At 45.9% G+C, this 15,585-nt stretch overlaps 1 protein-coding gene across 1 annotated transcript in view; it reads right to left on the reverse strand.

Annotated features, from left to right (window-relative positions):
- The window catches only part of Etv5 (ETS variant 5), a 58,831-nt gene that overhangs the window by 28,744 nt on the left and 14,502 nt on the right, over positions 1 to 15,585 (reverse strand). Inside the window, exons 6-7 of the mRNA XM_021184611.1 lie at positions 3,958 to 4,087; positions 2,760 to 3,047 (exon numbers count right to left, since the gene is read on the reverse strand). Of these exons, the coding sequence (XP_021040270.1) occupies positions 2,760 to 3,047; positions 3,958 to 4,087 (418 nt within the window). The remainder of the gene's footprint in view (positions 1 to 2,759; positions 3,048 to 3,957; positions 4,088 to 15,585) is intronic.

Raw genomic sequence — 15,585 nt, forward strand, 5'->3', positions numbered from 1 at the left:
AGCTCCACAGACATTGCCATTTCAGACGGGAGCAAAGTTCAAGGACCAAGAGCACTCAGCTTGCCAGGGATCCTCGTGGACATTTGCAATTCAGAGACAATCAAATAGTATTTCAGGCTTGGCTCTCACTGTAAAATTAAAATACAAGGACAACAACAAACTTCTGCTTTGGCTGGAGAGCAGGTATTCCCTTTATCCTGCAAAATAACCTACATTAACAAGGGCATTAACAAGGTGAGGGAGAGAAGAGCCTTCCTCATAGCACATCTAAGTGACAAATGATAGTCACACCCAAGCTCCACCAAGGCAGACTCCAGTGGAACTAAGGACCTACGAACACGTGCGCTTGCTTGCACGCACGCACGCACGCGCACACACACACACACACACACACACACACACACACACACACACNCACACACACACACACACACACACACACACACACACACACACACGCACTCGGACATCGTGTGAGCGGACACAGAAGGTCAACTTCAGGCGTTGTCCTTCAGGCTCTGTCCACTTTGGTTTTTGAGGCCGGGTCTCTGACTGGACCTGGACCTCCTGAAGCAGGCTAGGCTGCCTGACGAGCCCCAGGGATCTGCTGGTCACTGCCTCCTCAGCACCCCATGACAGGCAGGAAGCTCCATTCCTAGCCTTTTCACAGGGAATCTGCGAATCCAACTTTCACAGCAGGTACTTTTCAAACGGAGCAACCCCTCCCCACTGGAGTCTGCATTTCTACCTCCACGTCCTGCGGGGTGTGTGTGTGTGTGTGTGTGTGTGTGCGCGCGCGCGCGCGCACGCACGCGCACTTGTGCACAGTGCTCTAGGGAAGCCCCAAGTACCCCAGTACTGCTCTTAGTCTGTCGTTTTAAAAGCCTACGCGCTACCTCACCTTTCACCCCAGGTTTCTAGAGTCTCTGTCACCTCCTAAGGTCTTGAACCATCATACTACAGGCCAAGGGAAAAGAAACAGGAAGCTGGAGACGGATAGGCCACTTCACAAAAGACTCATCTGGAAAAGATACCTATGTGCTTTCCCTCTGGACCTGAGGGCAGACAGTCATAAATCCTGGGGACCTGAATCTCCTCCTTTCTCCAGGGTAGGCAGCCAGGAGGCTTGTCTGTTCTACAACTGATAGTCGGTCTCCTCTATCTGCCAGTGTTAGTTACAGTGTTACAAGACAAGGAGGCCGGCAAGATAGTTCTCCCTCAACCCAGGACCAATTCATATAAGATGCCACACTGCTCAGGATAAGAACCAAGGGTTGAGAGGAAAGAAGTGCTAATCAAACAGATTAAACAAAGCAACTTCCCTATGCCTACATTTGCCAGGCATTTCAAATACTGAACTGAAAATTCGCTACAGCATCCTCCCCTCCCCCATCAAGAACCCGTACAGGAAATCAGTGACATGCCCTTTAAAAGCCAAACTAGTAAAACAAAACACCCAAACTAGTAAAAGAAAAATGGCAAAAGCCCACCAACTTTTGAACCCAAAATCTTGGTGGGGTTTTTTTTCCCATAAAAATATCAATTCTCTTGAAAAAGAACAAGGTTATGAATATATATGATACTGCCAAAGCCTAGTGGCAGCTGTTTGTTTTTTTTTTTTTCCAGATGCGCCCTCAGTGGCAAGAGGAACTCATGAACCAGTGTCCCTGCCACGTTACAAATCTCAGATACCCCCAAAATGGTGATCACCTCTGGGGACCTATATAGCACACTTGCTGTTCTGTGGTTCTTGGATTGACTGTGGAAAAGACCACAAGCCAGCTATATCATGCAGGTTAGATGAAGTGGGGACAGGACCATAACCAAGCAAAATAACCTCTAGACAGACCCTGGGTAGAACCATCTGCCCCTTCTCTTCTCCAGGCCCCGACTCCCACCTACAGAGCGGTGGTTCCCATCCTACCGTCCTCACTAACACCATGATCAGTCACCATATCTCACTATCACACAGATGAGGAGCAGCTGACACGCAATGAGTAAGTCCACACCTGGCCGCATTTCCAGAGTATCACAATGAACATAGAAAACCGAATCCCTCTCTACCTTTACTTTTGATGAAGGAGGACTCCAGATAACCACGATGTTTCAACTGTTAGAAATATAAACCAACCTACAGGGAAACCGGGAAGTTTCTACCCTCCAAAATGGTGATCACCTCTGGGGCCCTATTTAACACAATTGTTGTTCTGTGGTTCTTGGCTTGACTGTGGAAAAGACCATGAGCCAGCTATATCATGCAGGTTAGAAGAAGTGGGGACAGGCCCATAACCAAGCAAAACAACCTCTAGACAGATGTTATTACTAACATCCTTAGTTCACTATGCTAAAATGTGAATAATAATGGCTCCCGTAACTCAGACTCTTCCCAGAATGCAAATAGAATAATAATAATACCATGATTAGGAGCAGCCTAAACTAAAGTTCAGTTTTACAGGCTGCATCTCATGAGGAGCCCAGAAACTGGTGGGTTGATTGTGCATCTGGGCAAGCCATCCCTCCACCCAGGCTTCCTAAGGAGGTTACAATCCTCGAAACCATTCTGAGAACCTCCGGAACAGGGTGCTATATAAGCAGCCCATACCCACAGTACATCTGTAGTCTTACTTCACTGATCCGTCAGTGGAGTGAGTGGAGTAAGAACGTTCTAGGTACCTGGCCAACATGACTAACTGCTTCTCTCTCCCGATGAGAAAAGGACATGAGAGAGGAAGTTAACGTTAGTTCAGAGTGGTACCCACCTCTGTTCTGATGGATACTGGCTTTCAGGCATCATCTTTGGCATTTGCAGGGGCTGATGTGGTGGCCGGGGGACCGCAAATGTTTGTTGCTGTGATCCAGGTTCTGGAAGTGAGTGAGGAGTCGGGGCAGGACCCACCCCTTGAACTGGGCCAGCTCCAGGGGTGAGACCTGAGGTGGGCAGAGTTGCCTGAGGTGGGGGAAATAGGGAATTCTGATGGGTGGGTGACAGAGGAGTGGCGGGCGGGGTTAATGGCTTGAACCCAGAGGGAGGCTTCCTATCGTAGGCACTGTAAAGAGACAAACAGAGGATCCATTAAACTCCAGGGAGGCATTTGCATAGTAACCAGGCCCAGCAGAAAACCAGTTTGCAGCCCATTGTTGCCAGGAAATGACGTCATTAACACGGTGAAATCGCTACAGCCCAGGGGAATATTTGTACCTCTGTAATGTGACAAACGCGGGGCGTCAAAGGACTTGTTTAACACTTCGTGTGATTTTTCTCCAAGATAATTTTAGCTTCTGCTTCCGGTTTCCTTTTTCCCTCCTCCTTCTAAAAGATCTCTCTCTCTCTCTCTCTGTGCAGGGGTGTATGGGTGAGGCTGGGAATTTATGGGCCTTCTCTGGTCCCCTCTCCAAAATATTCCAGGGTTCCCATAAATTGGTCAAAAATCTTTGTGGAAGGTAACAGTGCTTAAATGAAACAAGCCTTCGCTGGTTCCAGGGAGATCTGTGTTTACCTTTAAGTGCAAAGAATGATTAAAATTAAAGCCTCATTCCTGAGGCCTGGATAGTCTTAAGTAAAGGGCACAAGCGTGGGGGCCTTTTTTGTTTATTCTGATTTTAAGATTATTTCCTTGCCGCTTAAAAGTTCACATTAACATATATGATAGACGGGAAGGCTGTATATCACCTGCCTCAAAGCCACAGATCAGATGGTCCAGCGTTCCAGGCTCTTGCCTTAGCCAGTATGTCTATGGCTCCCTGTGGAGCCACGGCATTTTAATGAAACTTTTGCCTTTCATGCATAGCATATAATGGGCCCAGTGGAATGGGCTACACCTAGAAGCTTACACCACAGGGCAGCGACGCTCTGCCCTAGGGCATGATAGATACTTCTGATGCTGTACCCAGAGCCTCTCTGCAAGGCTCTCCATGCCACCCACCCCTGCCGCCCTAGGTCCCCACTCCAATCCTTACCAATAGTTGTAGAGGCACTTTTCTCCATACTTAGCACCAAGAGCCTGCTCGTGGCTACAGGACGACAACTCGGAGGAGGGGCTGTGCAGCTCCCGTTTGATCTTGGTGGGAGGTGGAGCATGAAGCACCACTGAAATCAGAAGGGGGGTGGGGGGGGGACAGCATTTATTCACTAAATCACTCTTTCTTCCCACAAACTTCCCCAGCAGGTAGCTCTTACAGCTCAAGGTCAAGAAAACCCGCCCCACCTAAATATGCAACCTTTTGTTAAAAAGAGATTAAGGTCCCTCAGCCAGGCAAGGCGATGCACACTTGCAACCTCAGCGCTTAGGGTGAGCTTGTGGCTAGCCTGGGATACATAGTGAACTCCTCAGAAATCACCCCTAGACATTTTAAATGAGGGCCCTCCCAGCCCCATTTCTTTAATCATGGGTCTTGTTTCCCAGTTTCTGAAGACTTGAAAAATCCCAAACGTGCCAGGCAGTGGTGGCGCGCGCCTTTAATCCCTGCACTTGGGAGGCAGAGGCAGGTGGATTTCTCTGAGTGTGAGACTAGCCTGGTCTATAAAGTGAGTTCTAGAACAGCCAGGGCTATGAGGAAAAACCCTGTCTTTGGGTTGGGGGTGGGGCAAAGAGAAAAGTGTTGCCACAGCCATTTGAAGTCTGCCACCACAGCTTGGGCTGTTTTCTCCTTTTGGAGACAGGATTCTGGGTGTCCACACTTCTTAGGGCTCTGTTGTCTTTTATTTCATCAACATCTTTGGGATTTTTGTTTTGTTTTGTTTGTTTTTGGTTTTTCGAGACAGGGTTTCTCTGTATAGCCCTGGCTATCCTCACACTCAGATATCTGCCTGCCTCTGCCTCCCAAGTGCCGTACTAAAACGTGCGCCGCCACCATACCACACCACATCACACCACCTAGCTGCAATATGTGCCTTATACAGAAGCATCTTTCCAAGTTAAATATGATTTTCAAAGTCTTTTCTCAAGTGTCACTAAATAGTAGTTCTGCGTAAGGACCACGCAGGCTTAGGGGAATTACAAAACACTTGAAAGGGAAAAACAAAACCAACTTGGTGGCCCTCTGGGCCTAGGCTGACCACCTAGGAAGTTTGTGCGGAACTTTGTGTCCACAGTATCTGCTCCCAACAGCCTATCAGGAAGGGCGGGCTTCCATAAGAAGTCGTGGTACCCAGTGATGGTTTGTTCCCCTTGAAACTATGTTTCCCAACGTAACCACAGTGAAGGGAGGTGTCTGGGTCATGAAGGGACTAAGCTTAGTCTCCACTTTGTTTTTTTTAATTTCATGTGCATTGATGTTCTGACCGATTGTCTGTATGAGGGTGTCAGACCCCCATGAAACTGGAATTGCAGACATCTTAAGCTGCCACCTGGGTGCCGGGAATTGAACTCGGGACCTCTGGAAGAGCAGCCAGTGCTCTTAACCACTAAGCTATCTCTCCGGTGTGCTTTAGAGTCTCATCTCTTCCCATGCACTCCCCGTTCCCTCTGCTTTGCATAAAGACTTCAGCAGATGCTCCTCAGTGTCCAGAACCAGAACCAAAATAAACTTTACAAACTACACATGGACAGACTTCTAGTCACACACTATTTATGTATATTTATGTACTCTTCATAAATTACCCAGGCTGGGTTATCCTGTTACAGCAACGAAAATGGACTAAGACAATGCTAATGGCTACTCCTGAATTCATGAGGTAAGTCCACATGGCTGGGCCATGTGCTTAGACGCCCACTACAGATTCTGCATAGGATTAGTCTGAGAGGGCAGAAAAACAAGACTTCTCAAAATGAAGGATTTACAGTGCCTCCACACTCCGGAGTACAGAAAGCTAAATCTGCCCTTACCTAGATACTAAATTGCTTCAAAGAGGCCCTTTCCCCAAAGTAGAACAAACCCTAACACAGACACTGTAGCATGAGGGCTGTCCCTTCTGGCAAGAATATTGAAATGGCGACTTTCTGCCTATCTACCTGCAGGGTGTAGGGTAACTTCTCTGAGCACTACTTAACCACCTTATGGCAAGACTCAGGGCATAACCAGAGGAGACAGTGCTCTGGCTAAACCCCTCAGATCTTCTTTAATTTATTGTTTACTCCTACTACTTACTTGTAAGATTCTGGCTTAGATCTGATGATTTTACTAGTCAGACTTATCTACATAGGCATCCTTTTCTATCTAGGAAGACTGAACAGTCTTCCAGACAACTGGTTTCTCTTATAGCTTCAAATAAATCTGATGAACTGAATCTGACCCCCAAATCCCATGGTAAATGAGATCTGACTTCGGAAAGCCCCACCCCCACCACACACACAAATGCCATTATACACAGGCACACACATGTATTCACACCCTGTGTGTGTACCCCAAGCCCCCACCATTTGTATGCACCCCACACATGTGTTCAGTCTACCTCCACCCCATATACATAAAGAAAAGGCTGTCTTGCCAACAGACTGGAGAAGACTGGTTTTCATAATTCCTTTCTTACATAACACCAACTGTGTTTTCCTGAATCCATGAAATAAGTTGAGAACTAGCAGATTATATTTAGAAGTCTAATATTAGAGTCTCTGTCATGAGTTTTTGATGGTGACATCATGGCAGCCGGGAGTCAATTGTTATCAAATGTTTTCAGATACAAAAAGAAGCTAAGCCTCTGCATTTGCATTTTGTTAGTGAGAAATTCCAGGATGGCCCCTTGGTCACGACCTCTCCTTTTATTACTTTCCTGCTGTCAAAAGTTTCTACCAAATCAGAACAGTATCCAAACTCCACTTTAAATAAAAATTATGTATAGCCTGCCTTTAAAGCCTAACTTGTCTTTGTATAAAAGTTGTCATTTATAATCATTGCTTTACCTAAATTTGGAAAAGTAAATGATAAGGGTGATATTCAATTTTCTCACTTCAGGTTTCCTCTTTACAATCTTATTATTAAAATTATCAGTTTTCCTGACAAGGCCAACTAATCTATGCCACTTGCTGTCTCTACCTCAGTCAGTGGCTTCTACACCTGGTTTGCCTTGTAATGGAATCAAACTTTATCTAGAAATTTCAAGAAACTTGATAAATAGCCAGGCATGGTGGCACACTCAGGTTCAGGTAGGAGGATCAGAAGTTTGTGCCCAGATTGGGTTACATGACAAAACCTCTCAAAAACAAAACACCCCCCACCTCAAATCAAAAACCATACCACCACCACCATAATAAAGTATAAATTGATTATATTACAAACCAGCTTTTAACACAAAGGCATGGTCCACATTCACTCTTTAATTCTAGGTACAGTTTAGCTGTAAATGCCCACCCCCCATCAGTCATCTGGAGAAATCACAGATCTGGGCTGACAGCAGAGCTGTGAGGCCTGAGAGCTGAGCCAGGAGAAGCAGCCCATTCCCCAGTTCTGCTGGGTATCAATCACAGAGGAGTTCCGAAGCCAAGGAATGCACCTTGCTTTTGTGTTTCCTCATATGTAAAATGAAGCATGCCGTGCTGCCCCAAGAGCAGAACCCCAATGGAGGGAAGGAAGACGCTGCACAATTTTAACAGAATGCTTGACTTCCCCCAGTGGACTACGTAAACAATGGCAGACATATGTGGCTGGCTGTAAAGGTTAGAAGTGGATTTGACTCAGGATCTCGAACCCCAGAAGTCTAAAATGTTCAAAGGGCTGCCTATTTGAGCTGATAAGCACCTACCCTTAGAAAACTCTGTGTTCAGAGGATAAAGAGGGGCCCACAAAGTCAGTCACCTTGACAACAACTCCCGCCTTCACCATCACCAATACCTCAATTCCTGCCTTCCCTTCTTGGACCTTGTGAGACCATATTCTCTCAGCGCTAACAAGTTAGGTCGACAGGAAGGTCACATCCTCTGGTACACACACAGTAGTTAGATTTGACTTTCATCGTGTTTTTCTCAGAGAAGCAGTGGTGTTGGGTCCTTGGCCCACTTTGTTCAATGCCCTATGCATAGAACCCTGAGACCCTAAGGAGTTGAGGGTATGGCTCGGAGTCTTAGAGTCTCTGGGAAAGGGAGAGACTTGGAGTCTCTCCAAGTCACTGTTGGACATCCCAAGCATCTACTTTGCCCGTTAGAAACAGAGGGCATACTTTTTTTTTCAACCTAAAAACAATAAAAATCACATTATACCTGGCTGAAAGGACTTGTGTGTGTGCGCGTTCACACATGTGTTCCGTGTGCACCTGAGTGTGTGGGCACACGTGGAGAGCAGGGGAAAGGACATTAGGCTTCCAGCTCAGTCACCCCTGGGGTTACAGGCACACAGTCACAAGCGGCTTTTTCTTGGGTGCTGCAAGTTTGCATTTGGGTCCACAAGCTTGCTCAGAAGTGCTGAGTCATCTCCCCCCTGGCCCCCAATGTACTCTTGAACAAAGGAAAAGAGACAGGAGGAAACAGTAATTCTGGAAAAGAATAAAGGAGACAGATCAAGAAAGAGACAACCAGGCAGGCTCTTCGTCCTCCTCTGTGGTAAATAGATGCCTGCACTCACTTCATTTCCTTCAGTCTTTCCAATGGAAAATATTATTTGCACTCGTTCCATTTAGATAGGAAAACAAAGCTCTGGAGCTTGCTACACTCTCTCAGCTAGTAAGTTTCCAGGACTTCTAACCAAGCAGTTCTTAAGCATCCTATTAAGAGTCTCAGAGGTGATCAGAGAGAAAACAGACTCTGGAGCTGGGCATAGTGGCTCCCATGTGTAATACCAGCAGTTATGAGATAGAAGCAGGAAGACTAATAAGAGTTCAAGGCCAGCCTCAGTCACATAGCAAGTTTGAGACCAGCTTGGGCTGTATGAAGAGAGAGACAGAGACAATTGCTAGTGACGAAAGCCCATCGCGTAGTCAGCCATGGTGGCAATGTGCCTGTCGTCACAGCACTCAGGTCAGGCGGATAGGGTTCAAGGTCATCATGGGCTGAAAAGCAAGATCCAATTTCCCAAGAGGCAGATGGAAAAGGAAGCCACACCAGAAAACATGAAAAAAGTTATTTACCAAATCTCAAGGCTGCTGCCTCATGTTTACCATGCAGTTTCCAGGTAGGGCACACCTGACACCCAACCCACTAGGGGACAGACACCTTCCTCTGCCACTGCCACACAAAACGTCCAGGATCCTCCTTCGCACCTATTGGCAGCTAAGCTTCCTCACTCCCACGGTCTTCGTTCTCTGCAATCCATGCCTTCTGTTCTAGAGTTCCTCCTACAGGGTCTCATTCTCCCTCCTACAGTCCAGTTGGCCAAAGCCTTCTGCTCATTTAGATACCTGCCAACACACTGGAAGATGTGTATCTCAACACCCCTCTCTTAAAGCCACCTCTGAGGCGAGAACAGAGCCTATGCTCCAGCTTTCTGCTTCACTCTAAGAACTCACTATGCCCAAGCACAGATAAAAATGAGATGGTGACATTTAATTAAGCCCACACCTGGGCATACATTATAATTATAGCTCAGCATCCTTGAGTCCAGCAGAACCCCATTTTAAATTTAAATACCGTGTTTACCTATCAACCAACTTAACCTCATAGCTTTTTGTCCTACCAGACTCGGAAATTCCTTGCAAGGGACACAGGGTTCACAAACCAGCTGGTCCTCAACAACAGAGGAAAGGAAAACAAAAGCCACGCACGCAGAGGGATCAGAGAAGAATTAAACTGTCATTCTTCACAGATAAGTAGATGAGCACACAGACAATATAAACACACAAAGAACAAAGTGTGATGGGCTCACCAGGCAGGGTCATTTGTTACGAGCTGAATATACAGAAAGAACCGTTTCTGCATCCAGCATCCAAAGCAATATGAAATATGAAATAAGAAAATATACTTAGGGGACTGGGGAGAGACGGCTCTGCTGTTAGGAACACTTGTCCCTTCCTCCTGCAGAGGACCTGGGTTTGATTCCCAGCACCCACATGGTGGTTCACAAACCTCTGTAACTCCTGCTTCAGTGGATCTCAGACCCTCTTCTGCTCCTCGAGGGCACCAAGCACACATGTGGTATGCATACATACAGGCAAGTAAAATGTACACAAAAAGGAATAAAATTAATTAAAAAGTAAAGAAAATATATTTTGGGCCAATGAAAAAGCTCACTGGGCAAAGTTGCCAGCCAACTAGTCTGAAACTCTCAATTTGATCCCTGAAAGCCATATGGTAGGAGAGACCTGACTCTGCAAATTGTCACATGTGTGTTATAGCACATGTGCCCTCCCCACACACAATTAAGATGCAATGAAATTTTCAATAGCAATAGAAATATCAATTACTTAAATACAATCTAATGAAAGATTTTCATAAGCAGCTAGCAAAAATTAAAGAATAAATGAAAGGATGTATCATGGACTGAAAAGCTTAATATTATAAAGACATCAATTCTCAAATTTATCTATGCATTCAATGTAACCCTAGGCAAAACCTTAGCTATGTACAGAGATTAGAATGAATAAATAACAATTACATTTATTGACAGAGATGAATCTCACAAATATGCTAACAAAATAACCCTGGCATAAAGGCAGACACACTGTCAATCTACATACAAATAACGTTAGAAGACAATGCTAACCCATGTAGCCTTCATGTTTACAAGGCATCATAAGCATACCTTACCTCTAACTCCCCTGCCACCATCCCAGCCCCCTCTCAACGTATGCCTCTCACATCTTCATGTTTTGCTCCCATGAAATCCTGTTACTGCTTCCTGTGTGAGGGTCTGTACCCTATCAGCAGCTCCACCTCCAAAGGAAATCTCTCCCCCTGCCAAAGATCCCCGGGCAGCAGAGAGGCCTCATGAGCCCCTCCCTCCCTTATCCAAGCCAGAACTACTGACTGCCTGGCTTAGGTAGACATCCAAAGCTGTTGTGAGGTCCAGAGTACAATGGCTATCCATAACACACACTAACATCACCTCTACACACTTTGTGTTGGCTTCAGCAGCACCAGTGGATGGTAGAGACAGTGGACCACACCTTGCATTGGAAGATGAGCTAAGGAGACAGGTTCTGTTACTTGAAGAGGATATTTGGAAAAGGAGGCACCTAAGAGTCTCAAATCCAGTAAAAGGGATTTTAGATGGGCAGAGTGGCTGATACCCATTTTATCTGGCAACTGTCTGAAAAAATAAAAGCCAAGGGCATTATCAATTACAGTTAGGGAGCACAGAGTCCCAAGAGCAGAACTGGAGGACATATAGGGGAGTAGATCATTTCCATATCTAATCTAGCTAACTTCTGTAAGAATAAACCCTCAACTTTAACATAGCGAAGCCAGTTACTGGGTGAGCTACGCTAAACTTAAACTTTTAAAAATTGATTTTGGTTTCTTTTTTTTTTTTTTTAAGATTTATTTATTTATTATATGTAAGTACATTGTAGCTGTCTTCAGACATCCCAGAACAGGGCATCAGATCTCATTACGAATGGTTGTGAGCCACCAAGTGGTTGCTGGGATTTGAATTCAGGTCCTCTGGAAGAGCAGTCAGTGCTCTTAATCACTGAGCCATCTCTCCAGCCCCGATTTTGTTGATTTCTTATGTATGTGTGATATATATGCACGTGCGTATACAGAATCAGTAACAGGGAAGCTAGAGATGGACACAGGGGTCCTGCTCTGTTACTCTTCACCTTATTCCTTTGAGACAGACTCTCACTGTCTGGAGCCCAGCCACCCTCTATCTCAAGGCCGGGGTTACAGGCACGCGTGCTCACACCTGGCTTTTTACGTGGGAGCTGGAGATTTGACTTCAGGTCCTCATGCTCTTCCCACAGCAAGCTGGGCAATGGCCTCAGTCTTGTGCTGAAATCTGTCATGAGTTTCCCAAAAGCCCTCTCCTCAAGCATGCACAAGCTCTTTCTCATGGCATTACCAACATCGAATGCTATCCTTCTAAGTTCACCACAGTAACTAGAGTGCGAGTGAACGGATCAACGGTATAGGAGATTTCCAGACCCAAGAGGAGCATGTCCACAGGCTGCTTTCAGTTCTATACACTCTTTTTAAATAGACCGGTAACCGGGTCAGCAATTCTAAAGCAACTTAAACCACAGTGCCAACTCAGAAGCAGTGTCAATCTTGGGGACAACTGGGGAGTTTGGAACAGGCCATTGCTTTCCTTGGATTATAGGGAAGAATTTCCCTAATTTTTGGAAATGACTAAAGTAGTTGGAGGGGAAATGTCAGTTTTTACAAACTGCTTCTAAACAATTCAAAATGAGGGGGGACAGAAAGGGAGAGAGCAAACGCATGCAATTAAACAAATGTAAAAATGGAGTGATCTGCCTTTAAAAATAAACCAAGAAAACAAGCATCTTTTTTTTCCCCCAAAGAAAGGGACAGAGCCAATCTTTTATCTGTGGTTGACTAACAGGCCAAGAGTTAAGAACTTCAAAGCTGGAGACAGGGAGAAGCTCACTAGGTAAAAATGCTTGCTGTGCCACTGTGAGGACCTGAGTTGAGATCCCCCAGCACCCACGTAAAAGCCAGGCGTGGCAGTACGCACCTGCAGTCCCGGCTCTAGCCAACCGGTGAGGTCCAGCTTCGTCAGAGAGAGAGCCTGTCTCAAGAAAAATAAATAAATAAGGTGCCAAGCAATAGAGCATGACAGGCCATGCTGAAGTCTGTTTTTCCACTGATGTTATGTGTGGACGTCCACATCTGCATGCACAACACAGATCCACAACCACGTCCACACAGAGAGGAAACAACAACAACAAAAAACCCTTGAAGCCCACGCATTTACACGTGAAGAAGACCAACCTTGGTGTGTTACCAAATCAGAAGCATAGGGTCAACCTTAGGAATCTAAAATCATACAAGAACAAATGTTGATCGTTGTCTAATGCTTAAGACTGTGGTTCTCAATTATTTTGTTGGCTTCGACCTACTTAGAAAAAGAGTAAGGAAGATATCCTAGGGAGGACAAGCTGAAAACTGCCACTGTCACCACTACTCTCTGCTGCCCTGGTGCAAAGTATAGAATGACTGAAATAAACCTATGGGTAATTTCATACACATATGGAACCACAGAGAGCAAGAACTAAAGCATATGTCCAACTCAGAAGCACAAGCACTCACAAGCACCCCCTCCCTCTCCTTGTGAAGATATATAGACAACAGATTTCCACCACCGCCAGACCAGCTGGACAGCTCATTATATTTCATGTCCACAGTCCAAGAGCGCAAAGCAGCCACCACCAGCCTGTGATAATTAGAAAGACTTCAAAAACTCAGACTCTCTTCCTTGAAGTTCTCCTCAACGCTTTCCAAATAGCTGCTTTGGCCCCTTCTGCTCATAAAGGCTGAACAGGGCCAGGACCAGAAGAAGAGCAGGGAGATGGGGCTCTAGTCAAGAGCATTACTAATGGGTTATTTGTCCTGTCTGTCATTTCAGCACGGACCACAGGACTCACTATCAACTCCTGCTATGGTTCAGGATCTCATGATATAGGATTAGTCACAAGGAAGCACAATTCATCGATGAATAACTGCAGAAGACCCTGTAATATGGACCCTCCGTATGATAAATAACCTAAGAGCCAAATCAAGAACCTGGAACATTTGACTGACTCTGCGAGTCAGCTTTCTCTGCTGCAGAGAAAACACTGAAGTCAGCAGAAGCAGCTTCAGGAATTCGTGTACGGAGAGAAAACAAATATGATGTTGCAGGGTGGTTGGTGGCACATGTCTTTATCCCAGCACTGCGGATGGGTTTGGGGGGGGAAGAGGTAGGCAGATCTCTGAGTTCAAGGCCAGCCTGGTCTACAGAGCAAGTTCCAGGAGAGCCAGGATTACACAGAGAAACCCTATCTTGGAACAAGACAAAACAGTGGAAGACCAAAAAAATGTCAGGATTCAGACCTGGAAACCAGGCAATAAAAATCAGCTAAAGAAAGGCTTTGAATGTAAAAGCATAAAAAGGCAACAAATAGAGCCTAGGCTACATATGATACAGGAACAGGACCCAGCTAAGACTGAGGAGGTCAGCCAGAGGGAAATACCCAGAGCCTCTAGAGCCAGATCCTGCTACAGGAGGAATGGAATGAGAACACAGTCTCTGTCCATAAGAGCATGTGGGGCTAGACCACATTTTTGGAAATTTAAGAGCCAGGGCCTTTGGGGGCAGAATTTTGGGGATAAAACCCTAGGAATCTTGGTGCACTACCTAAAATTGCTGGGCACCTTCAAAGATTCTGGGGAGATGTGGGAGTGGCATAGAGAAGTTACTCTGATTATAAGTGGGATGCCAGAAACACACCAAGTGTCTGGACAGTGCGAGACTGCTTTAGCATTCTGAAATGGACACCTGATGTCTCCTGATACACGAGTTTGAACTCTGATGAAGAAAAAAAACTGAGCTGATAAAAGAACTGAGCCAGCCCCATTGAGTCAGCAGAAGAGTCTCAAACAGTCCCGTGAAGCTGCCTGGGGGCTCTCTTCTAAGACACAGGAATTGACAGCTGATAGACCTTCCTCCTCCTGGCTGGTAAGTCAACCAATACCATAGGTAGGTTAAGAGCAAGACATTAGGCTGCATAAACCTTCCTCTCATTGTCTGCTTATCTCTGACAATCTTTGATTTAGGCCATGGACTCCAGGAAACAACACAGTGGTCCTAAGCTGTAACATGCATGATGTGTTAGGCTCACCAGACATGCTTTCTCTGGGAATGCACTGGATGGGTATGGAGTTAAGCTTCAGTGACAAAAGGCTGTAGCATGTGCACGGGCCGGTGACAGCTTTGCTTTTCTTTCTTTCTCTCTTTCTTTCTTTTTAAAAAAGATTTATTTATTTTATGTCTACGATTACACCATTGTTCTCCTCAGACACACCAGAAGAGGGCATCGGATCGGTCATGAGACACCATCCCTCCAGCCCTGGGACAGCTTTTCTAACTTTGGTTTTTAAGGACCTCATGTTATATACTATTCTGTGCTCTTACTGCCTCCTGAAGTATGGACAATTACACAGGCACAGACAGACTCAACAGAGATGTCCAGTGTGAAGATGCAGAAGCGCATGGAAGCCAGGGTGCTGTGAGTTGGGGCTGGCATCTGGCTCCCAGAACAACTTTCTGGCTATGATGAAAGCAGGAAAAGATAGAAATGGGGGCTTTACAGTCACTGGCAGACAAGGGCATTAGATGTGTACTGGTGCCTGCCAGGACCTTTAATTTTAGCTCATGGCTACATATAAATGGGCGGGGTGGGGGGCAGCTTAGAGGTTTGTTTCTGGTAGGCTCAGCTCAACAATTTAATATCTTGCAGGAAATTCTCCCACCTCTCCCTCATCTCCAGCCATGGTGGCAGCTGGCTGGAGCACTTAACTTACTATAACTAAATCAACTCAGAAGGTAGAAACAAAATGCTGTCCATGAAAGTAAACTTGGGAGGCCACTGTAATGATGTGTAACCCATTAGAAGGGACAGTAGTATGCAGGCTGACCAGCAAAAACGTGGTGGCTCCAGGATTTCCCCAACCCCTTTATTGAGAGAGAGAGAGAGAGAGAGAGAGAGAGAGAGAGAGAGGAGGGGGAAGGGGAGGGGGAGGGGGGGGGGGAAGGGGAAGGAATGTGCACGAGGAGATGTGG

Source organism: Mus caroli, chromosome 16 (genome assembly GCF_900094665.2).
Source record: "Mus caroli chromosome 16, CAROLI_EIJ_v1.1, whole genome shotgun sequence".
In the NCBI taxonomy this organism is placed as follows: domain Eukaryota; kingdom Metazoa; phylum Chordata; class Mammalia; order Rodentia; family Muridae; genus Mus; species Mus caroli.